A 26,060-nucleotide genomic window follows, 5' to 3' on the forward strand; every position below is an offset into this window, starting at 1 on the left:
TCATTATCGAGTCGCCTGTAGCCAGCTTTTGAAATAACAGAGATGGAGGCAAAATGTCACGATGGAAATTTTTATATGAATTGTATATACTGTATATCCATTAGGGGCGAGTTGTGCTAGAAGTCTCCCTTCCAGCACAGATCAATGCACTGGCTCCACTGATGATAGCAGACATGCCTCTCAGGGTAAGAATAGTAATGCTCCCTGTATCTGACTGGCATGACTGCGGCCTTGACGGCTGTCTGTTCTCAACCCACGACTATGAGCACCAGTAAAACTCCACCTGTCTGTTCTCCTTTTGTCTCCTTCTCCAACTGAAGCAACTTCCGTACAAGATGAACCTTTCAGATCAGGTACTGAGACAGCAGCCGGCCACGCACCTCCCACATCTGATTAGTGCAGTCCTAAAAGAAAATGTAGCATAGCGCTCATTTTGTGCGTATGTGTGTGTGTGTATGTGTTACAGAGTTCCACTGAGGAGGAGCAGCGGTTAAGTAAGTCTACTTCACTATTAGAGAGCCAGCACCATCACCTGCTGCACTGTCTGGAGAAGACCACTGTGAGTATGCACACACTCTCTCTCACACACACACTCACACACTTGTTTTTTTCCAGAATCACACATGAATTTCAGTCGTGCAGATTTTAAAATATTAATTTAACATCAAGATAAAAGTCCAATTTGTGCAATCATCCATACATTTGTCTCTGGTTGTAGCTCATTAGGTGAAAGTAACTGACATCCAGGCACAATGTTTATAGATCTGCAGTGTTTATATGTGCATGGGCAAGTGCAGCTCACTGTAGCGTGATGTCCGGTACACTGCATTTCCCTTGTGACACACGCTCATCTGCCTGTCTGTGATACGGCTGCACTGTCTGTTTCAGCCGAAAGAATGTGACATTGCGCTGGTGCACATGCACACACCCAAACTGTCATTCTTCACTCTACATATGTGTGGAAATAGACCACAAGAATTATAAATGTGTGATAAATCTGCAATCAGAACTTTTTTGACACTTAAAGATATAGTTTGGGTTTTTTGACGTGGGGTTGTGTGAGGTATCACAGCCACAGACACAATGCAATATCGGTTTAAATGTGCACTTCATGTAGAATATTTTCAGCGGTTTATCTTCCAGTGAAAACAGCACTTTCCGTTGGCACTACATTTCTCAACCGCTGAACGACCGTATTGTAAAGTGTTGTTCTCATGGGAAGATAAACCACTGAAAATATTCTACATGAAGCGTACATTTAAGCCGATATTGTTTTGGTGGGCGTATTTTAAAAGTGTCTAAAACATGTTTTTTCTCGTGGCCCCATGCACAGCAACACATGCTGTAGCTCTGCTAGTCTGCTGGGTGCTCCCGGTCGGCTTTCCTAACTGGGAGCACACTGAACAGAATCTGCTGCGGGAAATGTAATTCATGAGACTATTCATGAGTACCTCACACAACCTCACATCGAAAAACCTGAACTATCCCTTTAAGGACAGCTGAAATGAGCTGTAAACACAAAACTGACATATGACAAACTCTGTTTTGCACTCCACCAGCCCCTGAGCGAATCATCTGGCTCTTTAGCTGCTAAATGCTCCACTAAATTCACCAGCACCAATTTTGAATGCTGTTTGTAGCTGGGCAGGTGGAGCACAGTTTGTGTTTGGAGCTTTTTCTCTCTGAAAACAGCTTCCTGTTGTGGCCGAAAACACACACGCTAACGTGAGCTAAGATGAGAGTGAACCAAAACGGCAGAGGGCCATGAAACCAAAACAATAAGCTAAAAGACGGTAAAGCTCTGTAGAGCTGATGGGACGTTCAGATTTGGATGATAAAGTTTTTCACTTTCACTCACAAGTAGTCGTGATCCATTGTTAATATACAAGTACTGATTATAGAAGCTCCAAGAAACTCAAGACTATGGAAAATTGATTCTGAGCTCAGCTCCAAAACACTAAAAACATGTTTCCAACGTTCGTGTGCATACACTTGCAGACACACACACAGACACACACCTATATAAAAAATAATCATCACACATTCTCTGAGGAGTTATTGACCCAGGCTATGAAGCAGAAAATGACAGTCTATATCAAGCCATACACAGTACATAGTCATAAATATAAATGTTGTAAATGTCACGTCTTTTTTTATGACTCTCCCCCTGTCTTTTCCCCCTGTGCCGGTCTTGTTCGCTTTGTCTTTGTTTGCAGAACCACGAGTTTGTGGATGAGCAGTATTACCAGCAGAGCTACCTGGAGGCGGGGCTGCAAAACTACCCCTCCCGAAGCCCCTCCCTCTCCAGCCAAGACGGCGTGACAGGCACATGCTGCACCCGCCGGAGCAAGAAGCATCACACCCCTTTACCGAACGCCAGTGCCCCAGCACACATGCAGCCTTTGACACACACGCACAAACACCAACAAGCTTTGCAGGAGCTCAGCACCATCCACATCCAGCCCCTCAGCACCAGGTGAGATCAGGATTCCCACAGGTTGGGGCCAAAAGACTTGGATATACTACAGTTTGTGTGCTGTGATGTTTAGAATACACTCTCACTTATGTAATAACATTTCTACAAGTTACTTTTTGACAAAGAGTTTCTAGTGTCCTCATTTTCCCTCAACCTACCTTGTAAAAATATTTTGGAGTCTAAATGTGAGATCAAATGTAAAATGTGTTTTGTAACAAATTTGTTTTTCAAATTTGCTCATTAGCTTTTGTATGCAGGTGAGTGTGAAGAAAACATCCACTGAAAATCAATTTTCTCTCATAATCTGGACTGTAATGCAAGATCTTAGCAAGTACCTCCTAACCACATATATCTAATGGCTACTGGTTAGCAATAAAGGCTTTCTACCACTAGCTACAATTAGCCTAATTAGCCACCATGTAACTAATGACAACTGACAATGAGCTGCTAATTTACTGTCAAATTGTCCCCACAACATTAAGTGAACGGTCCACCTATTTTTACTTGTCTATGAATCTATGAAAGTCCATTAGAAAGGGTATTTCAGTCATTTTTAACTTTATTTATTATATATTTATATTTGTTTATTATATATTATATTTATCCAGGATTCGTCATCACCAGGTTACAAGTTGAAATTAAAGTGAAATCAGACTTACAGCCATAGTACTGTCCATTGTGCTCATGGTTAACACATATCAACATGAGCATCCCATTGGTGTTGCTTTTCTAGCCATGTGGCAAAATGTGTGTCAAGTATTTATGCGCCTTTCATTGATTGGTTAGGTCCACAAACTCCGGAGGAAAACATGTTTAGTTTGAGAGGCACTCGAATTTCTTCACCAGCCACTGTTTACTTTGACTCACAGTTGTTTGCTCCAAAAGGCTGCAAACCATTTCATGAGCAGCTGAAATAGAGCTGCAGAGACACTTGGTGGGTTTGGCGCTACAAGCATCCCATTACTATTACACTGGGTCTTTTGGTCAGAATGGTAATGTTCACTTTGTCACAGTGCGGCCCTGACGGCTGTCTCTTTTCAGACACCATTAAAACTCCACCTGTCTGTTCTCCCCTTGTCTCCTTTTCCAACTGAAGCAACTTCCATGCAAGACCAACCTTTCACGACAGGTACTGAGACAGTTGGACTGGGTCAGTTGGTTTGATGGTTATGTCAAAAATGTAGTTAAGTGGAGCTTTAAACCCAGATATAAAACCTTGGGGATATTTGGATAAGTCAACTTGATCCATTCACACTAATGGTGATTTAATTTAAACACAGGATTTTCTGGGGTTTGTTCTGTTTGAAAGGGATTAACAGTCTTGATTAAGGGCTCCTCAATGGAAGTCGTTGAAGGAGAGAGGAGGGGTTCTCATTCACTTTTCCTTCACCACAATTGGAGCGAGAACCTTAAGTCACAAACCCAACTCCCAAAAGGCCAAGGCTAGAACTTGTTGTGAAATATTTCAGATTATGTCGGACTAATCTTTTTGCTTTCCTCCTACTCCACTCTAGCCGCTCCAGTCTGAACATGCGCGTGGACGAACCAGCATCCCTGAACTGCCAGAGCAGCCAGATCACCACAGCAATCATCAGCATTCCCACACCGCCAGTGACGACCCCTGAGGGCGATGCTCACCTGCCCGCGGCCCCCACCCACCAGAACGTTGTGAAGGTGTCCGCGCTGTGAAGACTAGGGTGCAGACGCGTCACACAGAAAGACAGATAAAGACTCATCGAGACGAGACTGAGGGACAGAGGAGGACTGGGAATGATGGAGGAGAAAGCATGCAGAGTCCTAGTCTAGCCGTGGTGGAGCCTGCCCTCTGCTGGTCATGTACTGTAACGACATGGACTCCCTGTACAGATGGAGGATGGCTTTTAGATACAGTAAATTCATGTTAGTGGTTGGTATGCATGTGTGCGCGTATGCGAGTGTGTGTGTGTGTGCGTGTGTGTGTGGATGGGTGAAAGAGCGGGAAATATGTGTAGGGAGTCATTTTAGATGAGGAGGCGAGTGAGAGTGTGCCTCCAAAGTGTTGGCGATGAGTTCCCAGAGTAAGTCATGTGTCACTGTGCACAAAGCACCTTTTTATGATTTTTGCTTCAGTTTGACTATTAGTCTTTTTTTTTTTTTTTCTTTTTTTTTTTTAGCCGGAGATATAAGGGAAAAGGAGGAAAACTCAAAGGGAAAGAAAAAACAACACATAATTGAAACTTTTTTTCTCACTCTGATTTGACCCAGCCCTTTTGTTTCGTGTCATTTTAGTCCTCTTACCTGTTGATAGATGATAAATATTTCCACCATTCCTTTTCGGGTCCAATATTATTCCACTCGAGTGAAAATTCTTTAAAAGATGAAATATGGTAGGTGTGTCTGTGACGGCGTTACCAATGAGTTTCATATTTGTGAATGAGTATATGTGACTTTTTGCTAGATAGAGGATTTGTGACGTTTTGGATAGGAGGTACTGTATGTGCCTGTGTGTGTGTGTGGGTGGGTGCGCGCGCGCGTGTGTGTGGGTGAATGTGTTCGTCACAGCTGATTGAAAACTCGTGTTTCAATTCTTCTGGAAGTCTCTATGGCTCAGTATATGGTATATTTGACTAGCTGCCACTCTGAAGGGTTTATTGCACATATTTCTGTCTGAAATTCTCAGCTTCAAGCCTTTTACACAATATGTGCCTGTTTTGCTGGAGTAAAAAGAGATTTATTTGTTTTTATAGTTTTCTGAATTCCCCTCCCCCCTGCCTGCTCTGTTCCCTTTTGGCTCTTACAGCCTGACGGACCTCAAATAACTCAAATTCTCTAACAAAGAAACAAAAAAAAAAAAAACAAAACAAAAAAAACAAAAAAACAAATTTAATTCAAACTAACACAATTAAAAGCACAAGGCGTTTGCTGAGAATTTCTGACACAAATGTGTCCTGAGCCCGGGTTCTTTGTGAATATTGTTAATAGAATATTTTGTAATATTTGACCATCGTTTGGCAGAACCAGTGAAGCTGTCCTCTCGTTCTCTCTCTCTCTCTCTCTCTCTCTCTCTCTCTCTCTCCCCCTCTCTCCCTCTTCCTCACTCTGTCTTTCTCTCTTCCTCACACTCTTCTCTCTGCATTTCTCTCTCTCTCTCTCTCTCGCTCTCTCTCTCTCTCTTGTTGTTGTCCTGTTGTATCCCTACCTCCTGTGTGAACAACAGTATGCTTTCGGTAGTCTTTATAGCTGTCAACGTTTTTTCTTCCCCAAACTCAGCGGGCGTTTTTCAAAGCTGTTGAGTATGTGTGTACTCTATGTGGTTAGGAAACTTGGTGTTTGTACTTTTTGTCCTCCTTGGTGTTTCAAAGGATTTTTATTTACTTTATCTTCTGGAGAACTTAAAGCAGGGAAGTCTGTTGTTAACGGTGACCACAGAGACACGGAGGAGGACACTGGATGAGCCATCCACGGCTCTCTGTCACCAAAAACATATGCTATTCTGTCTGTTCTCGCGACTCACAGACCCCACCCTGAAACTTTAGTATTACCCACCATCAAATCCCATCAAAGTTGACCTTTGTAACTATGGACGGTGACCTTTTAGCTCCGCTAACCTCCGAGCTGATGCCTCCCTCTGTTGGCCTTTTTCATCTTGAATGTCATTCTGAGTCCAACAGCTCCAGAGACAGTTAGGTCTGTCTTTGTTTATGAGACCACTGCTGGGCTTTCGCTGAAGAACAGCTCCAGTCACAGCAGACCAAGCACCCACTTCTGCTCCACAGAGATGAAATACAATGTTGATCAAGAGCACACAGACAGGGCTACAGATACACCAATATATCAGCATACTGTCCATCAGCCAGGAGCATATTTCAAAAGCAATACTGGAATTGGTCTAACATTGTGTCTGCCCAAATGTAGCTGATGTTTTTTCTTTTCCTGTAGAAGTAGATTGTATTTAAAACAACTGTCAAACTATCGGCAAAATGTATCATGGACTTTTTAAAAACAAAAAAGTATTTAATTACCTTAAGATGGAGATATCTGACGAGCTTAACCAGTTTTACACATGCATTTGTACTAGGAAAAATTCTGCATATCATCGTCATATCAGCCCATATGGGTGGAAATATATAACATATTGGAACCATATCAGTGCATCACTACACTTAAGACTCCTTTGTTGTGCTTTCATTCCCTCTGATCCTGAGGTTAGTATCGACCTGAAGAACACCAAAAATATTCTACTGAGTTGGAACAGGGTGTGTTTTACCTCTGATGTTCCTAGTAGTGAGATAATACTACTGCTGGTAATTTAGTACTGTACACAGTGACAACAGCTGCCTAGATCCAGTATTAGTGTTTAGTCAAACTGTGTGCAAATTAACCTGGAGTTAAAAACAGACAAGAAGACAAGCACAGACAGGCAGAGCTTTTTCAGTGTAATTTTAAAACTGGGGTTAAAGACATTGACTTCATATTCACAGCATCAAGTCCGACATTTAGAATCTATGGAAAACTACAACAAGGATCTGACATAGGTAACGGCAGAAGTGAGGTTCCCTGTACTTTTATTTTTTTTTGTTGTTGTAAGGACAAGTGATTAAACGTGATTTATTTCCTGCTTTCCTGTGGTGAGACAGGTTGTTTTGTTTCAGCTGCACTTTCAAAATGACACGGTTTAAATTATTACGTAAGCATATTTCTGCTCAAAGTGTCGACGGATTGCATTTCTTTTATTTACAAACAACAAAAACAGAGCTCTGTGATTGTGTTTGTCTCTCTTTCTCTGTTATGTACTCTCCTTTGATTGTCTTTTTTCTGGGCTCAGTCAGTTTTCTTCTCACTCTTTGCTTTGCCCTCCTATGCCACCTGTCGTTGTTGAGACTACTGCTGTGCGTATCTTGTCAGGTGTTGGATATTATGTATGACCTTGTCTTGTGTCTCGACTGTGAAACGCCTGATAAAACATCTATATCTGCCACAAATACAAAATCTGTGGGCTCTCTTCTTGCCTCTAAATCACTCTGTATTGGTGTGTGTGTATGTGTATAAACACAAGGCAGTGGCTTGTGTTTATTTAGCTGCAGTAGTATTTTTTTGATTCCCAAAGGTGAAGTCCATGTGGCCCAAATGTTCATATCAAACAAGTTAACCTTCAGCCTCTCAGTTTTAGTGGACATCCGGGGATGGAGGAGAGGATCTTGCTTAGCTCAGAGCGAAACTGTCTGGTGACTAAAGTGTAGATGAGAGGATCCACCGCAGCCTGCATACAGGTCAGCACCATGGCTGATGTCTCCAGCTCCCTCAGCAACTGTGGGAAACACAGCAGAGAGCTTAGGGGCAAGGACACAGAATACCTCTCCAGATTTTTTTTTTTCCTGCCAGAGTATGAGGGAGGGCTCTGATTGATTAATGATTCATTTGTTGGTTAATTTTTTATGAATTTTTTAGTCTAAAATGTCAAGCAAAAAAAGTGTAAAACTATCAGTCCCAATTTTCAGAGACCACGGTGACATCTTCAGATTGCTTGTTTTATTCTAAACCTAAAGATTCAATCTGTAATGACAGAAAATAGAGAAAAGCAGCAAATCGTTTTCATTTTATCTTGATAAATTACTAAATTGATAATCAAAATTGCCGTTGATTTATCAATAGCTTACTACTATGATGCATTTTGCATCATAGTGACCAGGGTAATAGACACAGCTGTGCAATGCAATAGCCCCAGAAAAAATAATAGGCTACTTTAAATACTTTTTGTTGACTACTACTTTGTATTTCATTTGATTGTTGACTCAGTTCTGTTGTTGTTGTTTGTTATTTTCAAAGATGTTTCTAATATTTTGCACTTAAGAACAAATGTTAGAAACCCCACTAATTACTATGTATGTTTGCAGGACTGTATTACCATGCACAGGGCTTCTATTTTTCAGATATGGCAGTATTGTGTGAACAAAAACAAAAAACAAAAAAACTGCTACACTCACTCTGTCCGTGTCCTGCCAAGAGTTGACATTCACTAGCAAAATAACCACCATGGGCACCCAGAAAAGCGTGAACGCAATGATTATGTACCCAAAACGCTGCGCCACTTTCCCCTCCATCTGTTTCTTCCCCCGCTCCCTTGCCCCGGGTGTCAGAAGACACACTGCCCCGACGATCTCCGGAGGTCTCCCCGGGGCGCGTCGTCCTCCTGTGGACGCGTCCGCACAGGATGCACCGGCCTCGGCCACCAAGAGCACCGTTCTGCGGGGAGGTAGCGGGCTGCCGGAGCCCACAGGGGGCAGAGACTTGAAGGAGCCTCGTGGAGCTGTCCGTGGTGCTGGGCTAGCAGGGACACTCAGCCAGGCCCAGACGTGCTCCGACACCGTCGGCCTCAGCTGGACTCCCCGGTTGAACAATTTCTTCCGGTGCTGCCTCACAACTCTCAATATCCGCATATAGTGGATAACGATCAAAGTCAAAGACAGTCCCCACACCGGCACCAGCACGTAGGGTCCGAATGGATCCGAATACTGCAGAGGCTCTTCGCCGTGCCCCCCGATGTGCGGACGACAGAGCATGTAGAAAAGCGCGTTCTTGGCAAGAGTCAGAGAGATGACAGCCAACATGAGGCCGCACGCCCAGATGGACAGGATCCAGAGACGGACCCTCGCTCTCCTCCTCTCGGTTTGGAAAGGAAAGGCGATAGCTTGGAAGCGCTCCACGCTGATGCTGACCAGCGTGAGCAGCTGGACGCAGCTGCACAGGGCATAGGTGAACTGCTGCAGGGTGCACACAGACACCGACACCTGGCTATCCTTCCCGTAGCGCAGGAAAGAGAAGAGCAGCAGCGGTGTGTCCACGGAGCACTTCAGGAGGTCACTGGCGGCCAAACTGACCAGCAGCGCGTTATTGCAGGTCTGCAGGCTCTTGGTTCTGGAAACAACCCAACAGATCCACAAGTTGCCGGGCAAACCCAGGATTAACGTTAAGGTTAGGACCGTGCAGTTGAACAGGAGAAACATGGTGTCCATGTGAGTCTCATTGTGCGCGGCTGTTTCGTTCCAGAAAGTGTGAATATCCATAATTCCCCCTGCGCCTTGTGCTTCCTCTCATTAAGACTTTAAAGGCTGAAATTCTCTGTCGTACATCCTGGACAAACCATCTGATGGTTATATAGTCACATCAGTGTGCTGCGGCTCAGAGTGAGCATGAAAGAACACTCACCTCTGCTGCCGCATAATGACGATTTAAATTAGTGACATAAATGCTACAGATGGTAAAAAAAAAAAAAACATTTGAAGTGGGCCTCTGGTTTAAATTAATTTATTCAAGGGTGTTTGCCTTTTGTGTTGCCCTGACCTGATTGGGTGAATGGAAGGTAGACGCTGATTAGCCTGTAATCAGGAGCATGTGGAGTTGTCTGACCTTGCTGAAGAGTACATACAGTGAATTGCACAGCCCCCCCCCCCCTTTCACCTTCCTCTTCCTCTATAAACATTGGGTTAGATTAATGGCTGGTGATGTGTATACTGGTTGTCATAGCTTGTGACAGTGTAGAGCCGTAACAGAAAAGAGCTTTGAAATTCATGCTCCAAACTGGTAATTTATTAGAAAAATAAGTGATGTACAGTACATGGTATGACTTTGTTGAAAAGTACACACAGAAAATGAACACTCAAGTACTGTGTGTTAGACCAGAAAAGCAAAAATTTGTACCTAAATCCTGCTGTCCCAATCTATTTTTGCAGGAGAAGTTCTGGCTTGATGCACACATTGTGCACAAACAGATTGTTCAGCAGGATTTCTAATTAGATACAGACAAGTCAGTGTTTCAGGAGTTCTTCCATGTAGACAGCATTCATACGATAAGCTGCCATCCAGTTGTGAGCTACGCTGTAGTAGCTTTGGTAGCCTTGTTCTTGAAAAGGAGACATGGAGGCGTAGTAATCATTCCAGGCTCTGTAGCAGGCTCTCCAGTAAATTTCAGCGCTGCACTCCTCCTCCTCCTCCTCTCCTTCTTCATCTTGTTCTCCTTCGTTCCTGTCCCTCTTTCTCTCTCTATCCATCTTTTCTGAGCACTTTTTGCTCCGTTTCCTAATCTCTTCTTTCATCTTTCTTGATTCATTTCTGCCAGTCTGTGGCGGAGCGGCCTGATTGGTTTCCCTGTTTGAATCTGTACCACGCGTCGGATCATAGCTCTCAGGCTGAGACAAAGCTCTCCAATTTGATGCACCAGTTGTCTGGTGATATATTTTGGGCGCAGAAGTAGGATAAGCTTTGGGATTTGATTTTGGTCCGGGCACAGTTGGTGTGTTTCTAGCATCAGTCTGAGATTGCATCACTGCTCTGCATTCTCTTCCTCTGGTGTGATTTGAACTTCCCACTGTCTCATTATCCTGCTGCTTCTCCTCCGTGTCCAATTGGGAGCTTGAAGAACTAGAAACTGACCTTGGAGGTGAAAAGTTAGCTTTCCACTGTTCTCTACTCCGTGTTAAATTTTGAGCTCCGTCGTCATTAAGTGTGACAGACTCTCTATGCCCGTTCTGATTACTGGGGCTATCGTCCTCTCGACCTCTGAACTCTCTGATGACCTCCACTGTTCTCCCCAACCCTGTGGTAATGAAGCTCTGGAAGTCCTGCTCAGCCTCCTCAAAGGTCATAAACCTTGACCTGCAATTCTTGAACGAGCTGAGAGGAGGGATCTTCGGTAGAGCATCTTGCAGCTGCTTTCGAGTCTGCACCGTCTGAGTAGGAGATACAGTTCTAGCATTCCCTTCAACATGTGCTCCACGCCTGGGTGTTGGATGGGTTTTCTCTGGCTTTGTTGGTCCACTATGCTCTACAGCTTGGTCTGTGATGGAGGCGGCGGCAGCAGCAGCAGCAGGTTTCTTCTTCTTCTCTGACCTGGAGACAAGCTTTGATAAGGAGCTTGGAGTGGAGGCCTCAATGCAGACATCCCAGTCACATGGCTCGTCCATCAACCCAGGCTCTATGGTGGCTGAAAGGACAGAAGACAGATGAGACTGAAACTACTTCCCAACATCAACATTAAAATCAAAGCCTTTTTTTTTTTTTTTTTTTTTTTTTTTTTATAAAGAGAACAAAATCTACGAAGAGGGAAAAGTTACACGTGTTGCATGTAAAACTCTTCAAACACATTTGGACAAGACTTACATGGCAATGCGGATAAACTCAAGCCGCACTTTTGAGCAATGGCCATCATCTTGTTCTCCTCCTCACCATGGCAACAGTAGGTCACAGCCAGCCCCTGAGTGCCTACGAACAAAATGTAATCCTGATGAGAACCTATTCACATAACGCGCAGGAGGCTGTGCGAGTTGTGTATCCGTGCACACGTATACACACACACACATACATTGTGCACAAGCCAAGATTGAATTACCTTCTGTTTTTAAGACAGCACAAGTTAAGTCAAGATAATTATAATTAAATGCACATGATTAGGAACCTATTGACCTTGTGAGAGGGGTCAAACCTGCTAACCCCTGAGAGAGTAGAGCTAATCTTCAAAAATGGTGTTCGAGACAGAGAGAGGAAATTAATGAAGCAAATCAAGTCTAATTCAGAGCAAGATAACAGGTCAAAGAAACTGTTTTTATCCAAGTATTACACCACCAGGGGAGAAAAGGTTTTTCTGCAGGGACTGCAACACTGAACTGGCTTTGTCCGTTATTATACAATCAAGTTTTTGTTACTTGTTAAAAAAGGAAAGAAAAAAGAATACATTTTTTTTCAATTAAAAAAAAATAAATACAAAAAATACCTGAAAACTGAAAAAAGAATGAGTGAATGCAGCAAAATGAAGCATTTTCTCTTCTCTTTTTAACTCCTCAGTAATAATAATCACCCTGAAGCTATTTTAGTTTGGGGTTTGAGTCAACTTGGTGGGCGAAGTGTCCAACTGAAAACAACATGCTGTCTCCTCCAAAATATGATCCAAACAGAAGACAGACTCTGCAATAATGAGGCAACTTCTCTACAGACGCCCCCTCAGACGCCCCCTCAGACGCCCCCTCCTCCTCCTCCTCCTCCTCCTCCAGCACACTGTCATCAGCCACCTGGGCTGTCTGACTTGGGGATGTGAAGAGGTGAAACTGCTGAATATCACACAACACTGCTTGCGGTAGCCTCTGATTTCTGGCTCCTGTCATAGTCAAACTGTATTGGAGACTAACCGAAGCGTCCTGCCCGTCCGATTCTGTGCATGTAGGTTTCCCAGTCCTGCGGCACGTCCAGGTTTATCACCAAGTTGACTTTCTCTGCATCTATACCTCTGGAAGTCTGAGGACGGAGAGAAAACCACAAAAATTAAAGCACAGGAGCTGTTTAACTCAAGATCCCATCCAAGTGATGGGAGACATATGCGATGAAAGATGTGTGCGTCTCACCAAGTCAGTGGAGATGAGCACCCTGCACTGGTACTGCTTCAGTTTTGACATCGCCTCCAGCCTCTGGTCCTGAGTCAGACCACCTGAACAGGTCATCACACACCGTCACATGAAATCTGATCAACTGAAATCCACTCTGCTATGACAGCCAACAATATAAATCCTATGTTTTTTTCTCTCTTTCACAAAAACAGAAAAGTAGACAAATTCTAGAGCTGAAACAATCGATCAGTCGGTCAACAGTAAAATATCAGAATCAAAATCAAGTATTTTGATAATCAAATGTCAAACATCCTCTGTTTCTTTTTTGTCTTATGTGATAATAAACTGGATTATCTTGAGGGTTTGCAGTTTCAGTCGGACAAAACAAGCAATTTGACGAAATCACACTGGGCTTAAGGAAATAGTGATGGGCATTTTTACAATTTTTGCCACCACTAAATCAAGAAAATCATTTTCAGATTAAATAGATAATGACAATAATAGTTAGTTGCAGCCCCAATTCACAGCAATCAAGATTATTTACAATCAGTTACTCTCTCAAGCTGTACATTTTTAAGACTGAGATGTCAAAAACAATGACAAACACCTATGACACGTTACAGGACCCCAAAGCAGTGCCTCACTACAAGTTTTAAAAAAAAAATCAAAGTAGCCAATTCATAGTTTCACACAAGACAGAAAAATACCAGATATAATAGTTAAAATAATGGTTTTAAATCTTTTTTTTTTCATCACCTAAACTATTAATCGATTATCAAAATGTACATACAGTAATTTGTCTATTTTCTGTTGACTGATTAACATGTCACACAAATATCACTGGTTTTCAGAGCCCGCCTCACCTGAGATACAAACAGCAGGTAAGCCTTTGGAGGACAGGATGTCTGCCAGGTGTTGAGCCCTGAGGGAGCAAATCCAACATCAGCTCAGTAATCTGTTCCAGTGTTCACACACAAGAGCACATATGAAGACAAGGGTATGCAATGAAATAATGTGTTACCTTGTGTGTAGGTTGGAGAACACCAGGGCCTGGTTGAATGGGATTTTACTGAACAGCTCTAGTAAGTGCTGCACCTTCTCCTCGAAAACCCTGTGAGGTAACGGATGGGACTGCACCAGCTTGTAATACTGCTTCAGACCTGGTGGGGGGCACACAAGGACAACATACATAACTGATTAATTCAAGTAGAACTATAACTGAGTATACACAGCCACAGACATCTATGAATATCAATATCTTAATCTCAGATGAAGGCATTTTCCACAATTAATTTTGTACATAGTGAAGAAAAAAAAAAACAAAGTAAACACAAGGTCTAAAGTTGATTCTGTCAAAGAGATGAATGTTTTACTCTGTCGGACACCTCCCACCCTCAGGAACTGATGACATTTTGTGCCAGGACATAAGCCCTGAAAACAAGTCACATTACAAGCTTTATTATTCTAACCATGCAGTCTTATTTTAAGGAGTCTCTGGCCTCCGTTCAGACCTGGCATGAACATGTGACTCTGATGATCCAATCACAAGTGAACAGCTCCAACCCCGTCAGTTCACACCTTGCATCAACATGCATCCCTACGTGCGTCTCTTGACCACTTGTGATCAGATGTCACTCCCCCACTCTTTATGCAAATAACCACTTATGTGTTGTTGTTTTCATCAAGACCGACTACAGACGGGTCTGTTGCGTCTTGGATGTGTTCACCCCTGCACTTAGAGCTGTCCACCTGTGATCAGATCACCGAAGATGGATGTTAATGCCAGGTCTGAACAGGGCCTGTTAGCCAGGACAGCTGTTAACTGTTGGCACTTTATAGTTTTAACATGTAAACTATACAGAGCTAATAGGTCAGGTAATTTAAAATATTAAGTGACACTTTCACCCTTTAAATTGCACTTTTCTTTCCCTCAGCTTTTTGTGGTAGTGCTAGCACCACATCTGACCATGAAAAAGGATCTTACCTTTAAGGCCCATGTCACTGGGATTGAGTCTAACAAAGGTAGGCTCTCTCATGTAGCGGGTAAGGTGCTTCGCAAGGGATTCTGGGTAGGTGGCAGAGAGCGCAAGCATCTGCTTGTTTGCAGGTAGAGAGGAGAAGATCCAGCTAAAGAGGAGCAGATTGGAGAGTTTCATTTATGCAAATTTGTTACAAGAAGCTTCAATCTATTAAATATCAGCATAATAATAATTATTAATATTATTATTAAATATGAGTGTGATTATACAAAGTTCTTTCCATCTTACTTGATCTGCTCCTGGAAGCTGCCCTCCTCCAGCAGCTTGTCTGCCTCATCCAGAACAAACAGTCTGATGCTGGCGGTCGACAACATGCCCAGCTCGATAAGCTGCTTGATACGACCTGAGTGCACAACCAGCAACATGGTTACAGGACACAAGTATGACGGTTACATAAACAGGTTATGCCTCTCTATTAATAGTCCACTGGCCTCTTACCAGGTGAGCCCACAGCTACATGGCACTTCTTCAGGTGGGGTTTGTCCTGACTCACAGGCCTGCCCCCAATAAAAACATGGCACTCCAGGCCTTCCATGGCACAGCCTATGGCCATCACTACTGAGTGGATCTGCACTGCTATCTCACGTGTAGGAGCCAACACAAGAACCTGCAGGGGGAAAAAAAAAAAGGTTGTGTGTGAAGAAAGTTAGATGTTAACAACCATTTACATTTGATTGGGAGTAGATTATAGACAGGTGTTGGGTGGTCCCCACTCAGTAAGACCCTGTAGCTAATAAGATTACAGTGCCCAAGAATGCAGCCAATTCATCGACAAAGCCAGATGCACGTCTCCTTTATCAATAACTGTCCTTTTTCATTTATACTTATGACACTGAGCAGCTTTAACTCATCAGATTAAGACCCCCAAAACCAAAGTGATTACTACTCATGACCATCTGTTGTTGGTAAAAATGGGCACTGGTTAACTACAAAATAAAACTTTTGTTTTGAGATATTTTTCACTTTTTTATAATACAATATACAAACCTTTTGAGTATTGGTAAAAAATAAGAAAAAAAAAATTCCAGTTTTTTTATATATACATATACACCTTTCTGCATATGTAAAACTGAGGTGCTTAAAACTTTGACTTTAAGGAATAAACATTCATATATATATACAGTGTAACATATAAAAGGGGAAAAATCAATTCTTAAAAATAAAATCTTGATCTCCACTGTGGAGTAAATCCACTAACCTGAGTCGCAGGATTCTCCAGGACCAGAGAGTCCAGGGCGATGGTGCAGAACACACATGTCTTTCCCGTGCCAGACTTGGCCTGTACAATCAAATCTGAAACAGAAGATGGACAATGTGGGGCTGAGCAATTAGACGGAATAATCACAATCACAATTTTGACTTCCACAGTTAATTAAACTTGATTAGGTGCAATATTGATGCTTCATGACTAGAGTGTCTAATCTGCTGCATCAAATCAAGTGCCTCCTATCCACAGTGAAACCGTCTGACCAATCACACGTGTTTACACAAACTGCTCTCTGCCTCACAGCTGCAGGCAAGAGCTCCTTCACGACAGACAACCTGCAAGAAAAATTAACTATGTCTGTATGAATCATTTTATTTGGTCGTGAAGATGTGGGGAAATCTTTCCTGATTTGTACATTTGAAGGCTTTTTACAATTTTGTTAAAATGTCAAACTGTCAAACATTTTTACTGGAACTATTTTCTCCGTGAGGTTAGAATAAGGAGAGAGTTGGCATTTGACAACAGACCTTTTATCATTAAATGGATTATGCAAACCATTCAGACAAAAAACTTACATCTGCATAAGCCAGTTGTTATTCTGGTATCAGTGGATCATTGACTGAATGTTCACATTGGACAAATGGGTATGGCAAGACAAGTTAAGTTAAACTTAACTTATTTTAAAAAATGTATTAGCTGTGTGATTCCTGTACATGAGGGCTAGCCGGTATCATGTGCTTATCAATAACAGGAATGCACATTAGTGGGTCAATACACAAGTTTTCAATCATGCAAGTCTCTGACATCTGAAATGTATATGTTTAATATGAAATGGTGCTATAAGATATAACATTACAGATGAGTGCAACATCTGCATATTCAGTCAGTCACTCAACCTGTTTTGTGCTGCTACATAAACATGCATGTATTAATACGTAATTAATATCTGTTCCTGACACACATGTGGACTGACCGACAAAGTGTTAAGGACCCACCAAGTCCGCAGCGGCCTAGCGGGATGGCCTTGAGCTGGATCGGGGAGGGCTTCTGAAAGCCTGCGGCGGACAGTCCGTCCAGCACGGCCGGAGACAGCAGCAGGGACCCGAAGTCGATCCCATCCGACAGAAGGACATCATCGGTCCGCTTTCGCGTTTCTATGTCGTGGGCTGCTCTCCTCACGGAGGAAGCCATGTTGACTGAACTGTTTACCGCCGGTGAGTGAACCCAGCCGGTTAAAAGCGTCTCGGAGCTGCGGCAGACCTGCGCCTTTACCGCCCCCCAGTGACCGGGCGGGGGACTAACCTGTGTGTATTTTCTGAGCTGTGAATACAATTAATTGGGAAGATTGAAATTGGCCCTCTTCCTTCTGCTGGAGCCAAAGAAGACTAAGCCAAATAAAACTTATTATGTAAAAAGGACAGTTGACTCAACTTTTCTCTGTTTGCTTGGCCTCTCATATACTGTAACATTCACACCTGTCCCCCTGCAAACAATGGCAGCTGGGAACCAAAAGTGCTCCACACTAAATATGAATATAAAAATATATGTTGTAAATAACCAACTTAATGTTACACCTACAAATTATTATATGAAATAATAAAATACTGCAACTGATATAATAATATAATAAACTCAATGAAGTAATATTAATAAATATAATAAACTCAAATAATATTGCACCACTAAATATATGACACAAATTAATATGGTAAGCTTATAATTTAAATATTCCAAATGTGCACATATCAGGGACCATGTACAAAATACATTAATCGCAAAAAAAGAGGGGCAGGTGAGGGGAACAGTAAAACAGAACAAAATCCAACATCACAACTACGAATAGACCAACATGCTGATCATAATCACGCAGTGTTCGCAGATACACACACATACACAAACACACAATAACACACTTAATACAAAATATTCATATTAGTTCACCAGATGATGCTCAAATTAATGCTAACAATACTTAAAATCAATTTTTTTGCTTCACGAGAAAAAATATGGAAGTCTGTGCAGGTTATCAGATTGATGAGAAGCATGTTGTTTAATATTGAGCAATGATTTGAAAAAGATTTGAAAAGCTTCACATTTCTGATTGATTTCATCAGCATGTAACTCAGAAATGGGTTAAAGTTGATAGTGTTACTGTGTTAGCTGTTTTACTGAATCCTTGCTTCATTACTCTGCAGCAGCTGTAAACTAAGCAATCATGGAAAGTGCGGTGTTACAGGATCCAGACAGGATTAGACAGAATTATTGTCTTCAGAATCCGGATCTTCGGATTTGGTTTAAATTGGAATTAAATGTCATGATCTAGAGCCTCTCCTCGTCTCTTAGTGGCCTTATTAAGGGAGATCCATCTCCATCCCTTCTTTTGAGCTGCACCAGAACAGCAAACATGCAGCATCTGTAGAGAAACAGTTGCCTATTATCACTTTTGTTTATGTTTTGTAATATTTTGTGAAGCTGTTGTTTTGACCTGTGGACATTTTGAACTTGAGTTGGATTTGTTTTGATGGACCCCTGACAATATTTTCTTACAAGGAAGCAGTTTGTGGCATCCCTGTGTCATCCACACTGTTATCAATCCCTCAATTAATCTACACTGAGCAAAATGGAAACTGATGCTCTCCAAGGAAACTCTTCATCGTCTCACAGCTCAGTGAACACCAAGTTCCTCTCACAGACTGGCTACACAGTACTAGCCATTATCATGGGTGTATTTTCTGTAGCAGGGATCATCCTCAATGTCCTTGTGATCGTGGTGACAGTGAAATACAGACAGCTAAGGCAGCCACTCAGCTACGCCCTGGTTAACCTGGCCATATGTGACCTGGGCTGTGCTGTGTTTGGAGGGCTGCCCACCACAGTAACCAGTGCCATGGGATACTTCAGCCTGGGACGTGTGGGCTGCGTGTTAGAGGGTTTTGCTGTTTCCTTTTTTGGTGAGCCAATTCAGAGCTAGTCTATATTAGTAGTTTGCATGTCAAAGTTTTAATTACAACTTGATTTGATTCAATTTGCACTGTGGTGGAAATACTGGAGGAAGTATTCAAATCCTTTACGTAAGTAAAATGTACTTATGTACTACTACTATGCTATTAGTAAAGTACAGCTAATGGTGTGAATTTATTGCATTCACAAATACAGTATTTGGTGCCAAAGTATCAACAAAGTACACTTTAAATTTATTCCTTACTAAAAGTACTCATTTTACAGTAAAATGGCCCCTGTGAGTGATACATCATTATGCATGATATTGTTGGTTTGCTAATAATACTAATACAATGATGATCATAGCATTTTGTTGTCAGTCAAGGTGGAGCTAGTTTTAATTACTTTATATACAGTTCAGTAGCCTGCTCCATTTGTTTCCAAAAGGGTCCCACAATAAATATGGGGCCATCAGGAGTATCCTTTATCAAGTAGAAAGGAATAAATCAAAGTTATGTTACAGAAATTTGTATTCATTTACTGGACTTTGCTTTTATGCCTCCGCACCGATGACATTCGTGGCTTATTGTATTATACATACTATACATATTATGTTTTTGGCCAAGTAGTTAGGGGGCATACCACATGGCCATAAATGTCTTGAGCACCAAGTCTCTGATTCAACTCCCAGTTGGTCAAATCTGCATGTCATGCCCCTATTCTTTTTCCCCACATTTCCTGTGTCTTCACTTCACTGTCTGAATAAATTCAAAACAAATGATTTAATACAATTCTATTAACTTAATTACATATATTTTATTTTATTAATTTCACTCAATGTAGTTCAATTTAATTTGAATCTGTGGTAGGCAGAAATCTAGCCAAAAACTGTAATATACATACATCTGTTGATTTTCCATTAATAAAATATATGTACATATGACATAAAATTATATATGTACATACATTATAGCCTAAATATGTAAAATATACATGTGAAACAATATCATATATTGACATATATGTCTAGCTAATACAAACATGTACTTTAGTATGTCTGTTTAAATTATAGACATATGTTACATAAATATATATATCAGTCCCAAAGCCTGTCAGTATATGTTCATCATAAAAAAATATACATCATAGTATAGTAAGACATTAAAAGGTCATAGTATAGTAAGACATAAAAATGTTATAGTATAGTAAGGCTACAAAAGTCATATTATGGTGAGGTATAAACATTTCATAGTATAGGAAGGCATTTAAAGGTCATAGTATAGTCAGGCATAGGAGTGTAATATTATATTAAGCAATGAAAAGTCATAGTATAGTAAAGCAAAGTGACGTCATAACATGGTAAGGCATAAAAGGTCATATGATAAGGCAAAAAAACATCATACCATAGTAAGGCAGAAGGAGTAAAATTATAATAAGGCATAAAAAGTCATATTATATTAAGCCATTAAAACATTATATTGTAGTAAGACATAAAAATGTCATAGTACACTAAGGAAAGGAAAAGTGCTAGTAGGGAAAACAAATCATTATATTAAGGCACTAAAAGTCATATAAACGTCATAGTATAGTGAGGCATAAAATGTCATACAACATAGTATATTAAGGCATAAAAAGTAGAAATGGTGATATTACAATTAGGCATAAAAAGTAATTGAAAATTCAAAGTATAGAAAGGCATTAAAAATGTAACAGTAAATAAGGCATAAACATGTCATAAAAATATCAAAGTATAGTAAGGCAAAAAATGTCTAGTATAATAAGACATAAAATGTTATGGTATAGTAAGGCATAAAAGTGTCATAAAAACATCATAATAAGGCATTAAATGTCATTAAATAATGAGGGAAAAAAGTCATAATATAGTTCGACATAAAAAATGTCACAGTAAAGTAAGGCATTAAAAGGTCATAATATAGTGAGGCATATAATGTCATAAAAACATCATAGTATAGTGAAGAATAAAAAGTCATAGCTAAACTATGACTTTATTTTATGATGCATAAAAACATAGTACGGTAAAGCATAAAAGGTCTTACTATTGTATTACTAAGGTATGAAAAATTTCATTGTTGAAGTATTATGAGGCATGAAAAGTCAAAAACGACATATTAGAATGAGGCATAAAAAGTTGAAAATGTCATAGTATATTATGGCATAAAAAAATCCTGATATTTTAGTATGGCATAAAAACGTCAAAAAACGTCATGGTATAGTAAGGCATAAAATTTTCAAAAAGTGTCATAGTATAGTATTGCATACTACGTCATAGAATAGTATGGCATAAAATCACAATGACCGTCATAATATAATATGGCATAAAATATCATAGTATAGTATGACATAAAATGTCAATGAGCATTAGGTATAGTATGGCATGAAGATGTCAACAAATGTTTTATTATACTATGGCATAAAAAGATATAGGCATAAAAACATCAAAAAACGTCATAGTATATTATGGCATAAAAATGTCACAAATTGTCAAAGTATAGTATGGCATAAAAAGTCATAGTATCGTAAGGCATGAAAAATGTTAAATATTGTCAATCTTATAGTATGGCATAAAAACATGATAACATGGTATGGCATAAAATGTCAAAAAAACGTCATATTATATTAAGGCATAAAATGAAATAAGAAGGTCATAGTATGGTAAGGAATAAAAGGACATAGGATGATAAGGCTTGAAAATGCCAAAAGACGTCATAGTATAGTATGGCATTAAACATCAAAAAAACATTGTGTTATATTAAGGCATAAAAGGTCAGAAAAAGGTCATAGTATGGTAAGGAATAAAAGGACATAGGATGATAAGGCTTGAAAATGCCAAAAGACGTCATAGTATAGTATGGCATTAAACATCAAAAAAACATTGTGTTATATTAAGGCATAAAAGGTCAGAAAAAGGTCATAGTATGGTAAGGAATAAAAGGACATAGGATGATAAGGCTTGAAAATGCCAAAAGACGTCATAGTATAGTATGGCATTAAACATCAAAAAAACATTGTGTTATATTAAGGCATAAAAGGTCAGAAAAAGGTCATAGTATGGTAAGGAATAAAAGGACATAGGATGATAAGGCTTGAAAATGCCAAAAGACGTCATAGTATAGTATGGCATTAAACATCAAAAAAACATTGTGTTATATTAAGGCATAAAAGGTCAGAAAAAGGTCATAGTATGGTAAGGAATAAAAGGACATAGGATGATAAGGCTTGAAAATGCCAAAAGACGTCATAGTATAGTATGGCATTAAACATCAAAAAAACATTGTGTTATATTAAGGCATAAAAGGTCAGAAAAAGGTCATAGTATGGTAAGGAATAAAAGGACATAGGATGATAAGGCTTGAAAATGCCAAAAGACGTCATAGTATAGTATGGCATTAAACATCAAAAAAACATTGTGTTATATTAAGGCATAAAAGGTCAGAAAAAGGTCATAGTATGGTAAGGAATAAAAGGACATAGGATGATAAGGCTTGAAAATGCCAAAAGACGTCATAGTATAGTATGGCATTAAACATCAAAAAAACATTGTGTTATATTAAGGCATAAAAGGTCAGAAAAAGGTCATAGTATGGTAAGGAATAAAAGGACATAGGATGATAAGGCTTGAAAATGCCAAAAGACGTCATAGTATAGTATGGCATTAAACATCAAAAAAACATTGTGTTATATTAAGGCATAAAAGGTCAGAAAAAGGTCATAGTATGGTAAGGAATAAAAGGACATAGGATGATAAGGCTTGAAAATGCCAAAAGACGTCATAGTATAGTATGGCATTAAACATCAAAAAAACATTGTGTTATATTAAGGCATAAAAGGTCAGAAAAAGGTCATAGTATGGTAAGGAATAAAAGGACATAGGATGATAAGGCTTGAAAATGCCAAAAGACGTCATAGTATAGTATGGCATTAAACATCAAAAAAACATTGTGTTATATTAAGGCATAAAAGGTCAGAAAAAGGTCATAGTATGGTAAGGAATAAAAGGACATAGGATGATAAGGCTTGAAAATGCCAAAAGACGTCATAGTATAGTATGGCATTAAACATCAAAAAAACATTGTGTTATATTAAGGCATAAAAGGTCAGAAAAAGGTCATAGTATGGTAAGGAATAAAAGGACATAGGATGATAAGGCTTGAAAATGCCAAAAGACGTCATAGTATAGTATGGCATTAAACATCAAAAAAACATTGTGTTATATTAAGGCATAAAAGGTCAGAAAAAGGTCATAGTATGGTAAGGAATAAAAGGACATAGGATGATAAGGCTTGAAAATGCCAAAAGACGTCATAGTATAGTATGGCATTAAACATCAAAAAAACATTGTGTTATATTAAGGCATAAAAGGTCAGAAAAAGGTCATAGTATGGTAAGGAATAAAAGGACATAGGATGATAAGGCTTGAAAATGCCAAAAGACATCATAGTATAGTATGGCATAAAATGTAGAAAAAAACATAATTTTATATTAAGGCATAAAATGTCAAAAAAAGGTCATAGTATGGTAAGGAATAAAAGGACATAGTATAATAAGGCCTGAAAATGCCAAAAAACGTCATAGTATAGTATGGCATTAAACGTCAAAAAAACATCATTTTATATTGAGGTGAAAAGGTCATAAAGAGGTCATAGTATGCTAAGGAGTAAAAGGACATAGTACGATAAGGCTTGAAAATGCCAAAAGACGTCATAGTATAGTATGGCATTAAAATGTCAAAAAACGTCATAGGATAGTATGGCATAAAAGGTCAAAAAAAACATCCTATTATATTAAGGCATAAAAGGTCACAAACAGGTCATAGTATGGTAAGGAATAAAAGGACATAGTATGATAAGGTCTGAAAATGCCAAAAGACTTCATAGTATAGTATGGCATAAAAGGTCAAAAAAAACATCCTATTATATTAAGGCATAAAAGGTCACAAACAGGTCATAGTATGGTAAGGAATAAAAGGACATAGTATGATAAGGTCTGAAAATGCCAAAAGACTTCATAGTATAGTATGGCATTAAACGTCAAAAAAACATAATAGTATATTAAGTCATAAAATGTCATAAAAGGGTCATAGTATGGTAAGGAATTAAATGACATAGTATAGTANTTAAATTAAAGTATAAAAGATCATAAAAACGTTACAGTATAGTATGGCATAAAACGTCATAAAAACATTATCATATATTGAGGCATAAAAGCACATAGTAAAACGGCATCAAGATGCAAAAAAACATCATCGTATGGTATGGCATAAAAATGTCAAAAAAACATCAAATTATATTTAGGCAGAAAAGGTCATAAAAAGGTCATAGTATGGTAAGGAATAAACGGACATAGTATAATAAGGCCTAAAAATGCCAAAAAATGTCATAGTATAGTAAGCCTTGAAAATGTCAAAAAACGTCATAGTATAGTATGGCATAAAACGTCATAAAAACATTATCATATATTGAGGCATAAAAGCACATAGTAAAACGGCATCAAGATGCAAAAAAACATCATCGTATGGTATGGCATAAAAATGTCAAAAAAACATCAAATTATATTTAGGCAGAAAAGGTCATAAAAAGGTCATAGTATGGTAAGGAATAAACGGACATAGTATAATAAGGCCTAAAAATGCCAAAAAATGTCATAGTATAGTAAGCCTTGAAAATGTCAAAAAACGTCATAGTATAGTATGGCATAAAACGTCATAAAAACATTATCATATATTGAGGCATAAAAGCACATAGTAAAACGGCATCAAGATGCAAAAAAACATCATCGTATGGTATGGCATAAAAATGTCAAAAAAACATCAAATTATATTTAGGCAGAAAAGGTCATAAAAAGGTCATAGTATGGTAAGGAATTAAATGACATAGTATAGTAAGCCTTGAAAATGTCAAAAAACGTCATAGTATAGTATGGCATTAAACGTCAAAAAAACATCATATTATATTAAGGCATACAATGTAATAAAAAGGTTATAGTATGGTAAGGAATAAACGGACATAGTATAATAAGGCATAAAAGATCATAACAATGTAATGAGATGGCAAGAGTTAAAACTACAAAGTATAATAAGCCTTTAAAATGTCAAAAATATCTTAGTATAGTATGGCATGAAATTGACAAAAAACGTCATAGTATATTAATGATTAAAAGGTGATAAAAATGTCATAGTGTGGTAAAGAATAAAATGAAATAGTATAGTATGGCATACCACGTCAAAAAATATCATATTATATTAAGGCATAAAATGTCATAAAAAGGTCATAGTATGGTAATGAATAAAAGGAAATATTATGATAAGGCTTGAAAATGCCAAAAGACATCATAGTATAGTATGGCATAAAATGTAGAAAAAAACATAATTTTATATTAAGGCATAAAATGTCAAAAAAAGGTCATAGTATGGTAAGGAATAAAAGGACATAGTATAATAAGGCCTGAAAATGCCAAAAAACGTCATAGTATAGTATGGCATTAAACGTCAAAAAAACATCATTTTATATTGAGGTGAAAAGGTCATAAAGAGGTCATAGTATGCTAAGGAGTAAAAGGACATAGTACGATAAGGCTTGAAAATGCCAAAAGACGTCATAGTATAGTATGGCATAAAATGTCAAAAAAACATAATTTTATATTAAGGCATAAAATGTCATAAAAAGGTCATAGTATGGTAAGGAATTAAATGACATAGTATAATAAGGCCAGAAAATGCCAAAAAACGTCATAGTATAGTATGGCATTAAACGTCAAAAAAACATCATTTTATATTAAGGTGTAAAAGGTCATAAAAAGGTCATAGTATGGTAAGGAATAAAAGGACATAGTACGATAAGGCTTGAAAATGCCAAAAGACATCATAGTATAGTATGGCATAAAAATTTCAAAAAACGTCATAGTATAGTATGGCATTAAACGTCAAAAAAACATAATAGTATATTAAGTCATAAAATGTCATAAAAGGGTCATAGTATGGTAAGGAATTAAATGACATAGTATAGTAAGCCTTGAAAATGTCAAAAAAC

General features: G+C 39.0%; 4 protein-coding genes across 4 annotated transcripts in view; 2 read left to right on the forward strand and 2 right to left on the reverse strand.

The window, feature by feature from the left end:
• Positions 1-4,493, forward strand: part of kcnd3 (potassium voltage-gated channel subfamily D member 3) — a 93,706-nt gene extending 89,213 nt beyond the window's left edge. Inside the window, exons 4-6 of the mRNA XM_022741660.1 lie at positions 469-559; positions 2,217-2,476; positions 3,991-4,493. Of these exons, the coding sequence (XP_022597381.1) occupies positions 469-559; positions 2,217-2,476; positions 3,991-4,165 (526 nt within the window). The 3' untranslated portion in view covers positions 4,166-4,493. The remainder of the gene's footprint in view (positions 1-468; positions 560-2,216; positions 2,477-3,990) is intronic.
• A 3,114-nt stretch (positions 4,494-7,607) lies between these two features.
• LOC111219226 (5-hydroxytryptamine receptor 1-like) lies at positions 7,608-9,519 on the reverse strand. The gene is made up of 2 exons (XM_022741840.1): positions 8,440-9,519; positions 7,608-7,763 (listed from the first exon to the last, which is right to left on the reverse strand). The coding sequence occupies exons 1-2, from the start codon at positions 9,517-9,519 to the stop codon at positions 7,608-7,610; spliced, it is 1,236 nt and encodes a 411-aa protein (XP_022597561.1).
• A 513-nt stretch (positions 9,520-10,032) lies between these two features.
• Positions 10,033-17,315, reverse strand: ddx20 (DEAD-box helicase 20). Its single transcript, XM_022741726.1, has 11 exons — positions 17,070-17,315; positions 16,066-16,160; positions 15,306-15,474; positions 15,096-15,210; positions 14,813-14,955; positions 13,850-13,988; positions 13,692-13,750; positions 12,847-12,929; positions 12,634-12,739; positions 11,612-11,713; positions 10,033-11,435 (listed from the first exon to the last, which is right to left on the reverse strand). Exons 1-11 carry the CDS (start codon positions 17,263-17,265, stop codon positions 10,261-10,263), a joined length of 2,382 nt encoding a protein of 793 aa, XP_022597447.1. The 5' UTR covers positions 17,266-17,315; the 3' UTR covers positions 10,033-10,260.
• A 1,379-nt stretch (positions 17,316-18,694) lies between these two features.
• The window catches only part of LOC111219227 (parapinopsin-like), a 14,966-nt gene continuing 7,600 nt past the window's right edge, over positions 18,695-26,060 (forward strand). Inside the window, exon 1 of the mRNA XM_022741841.1 lies at positions 18,695-19,025. Within this exon, the coding sequence (XP_022597562.1) occupies positions 18,695-19,025 (331 nt within the window). The remainder of the gene's footprint in view (positions 19,026-26,060) is intronic.

Source organism: Seriola dumerili, unplaced genomic scaffold (genome assembly GCF_002260705.1).
Source record: "Seriola dumerili isolate Sdu_G_001 unplaced genomic scaffold, Sdu_1.0 BDQW01000056.1, whole genome shotgun sequence".
NCBI classification, from domain to species: Eukaryota; Metazoa; Chordata; class Actinopteri; order Carangiformes; family Carangidae; genus Seriola; species Seriola dumerili.

Bases quoted from the DNA above. Each gene is read 5' to 3' on its own strand.
- ddx20 (XM_022741726.1), bottom strand. From the start codon at position 17,265: ATGGCTTCCTCCGTGAGGAGAGCAGCCCACGACATAGAAACGCGAAAG. The intron at 15,211-15,305 runs GTAAGAGGCCAG...TTGTGCACTCAG, and splicing joins TGTAGCTGTGGGCTCACCTG to GTCGTATCAAGCAGCTTATC. The intron at 11,714-12,633 runs GTTAGTCTCCAA...TTTTGTTCGTAG, and splicing joins CGGACGGGCAGGACGCTTCG to GCACTCAGGGGCTGGCTGTG.
- LOC111219226 (XM_022741840.1), bottom strand. From the start codon at position 9,519: ATGGATATTCACACTTTCTGGAACGAAACAGCCGCGCACAATGAGACT. The intron at 7,764-8,439 runs GTGAGTGTAGCA...TGTTTCCCACAG, and splicing joins CTTGGCAGGACACGGACAGA to TTGCTGAGGGAGCTGGAGAC.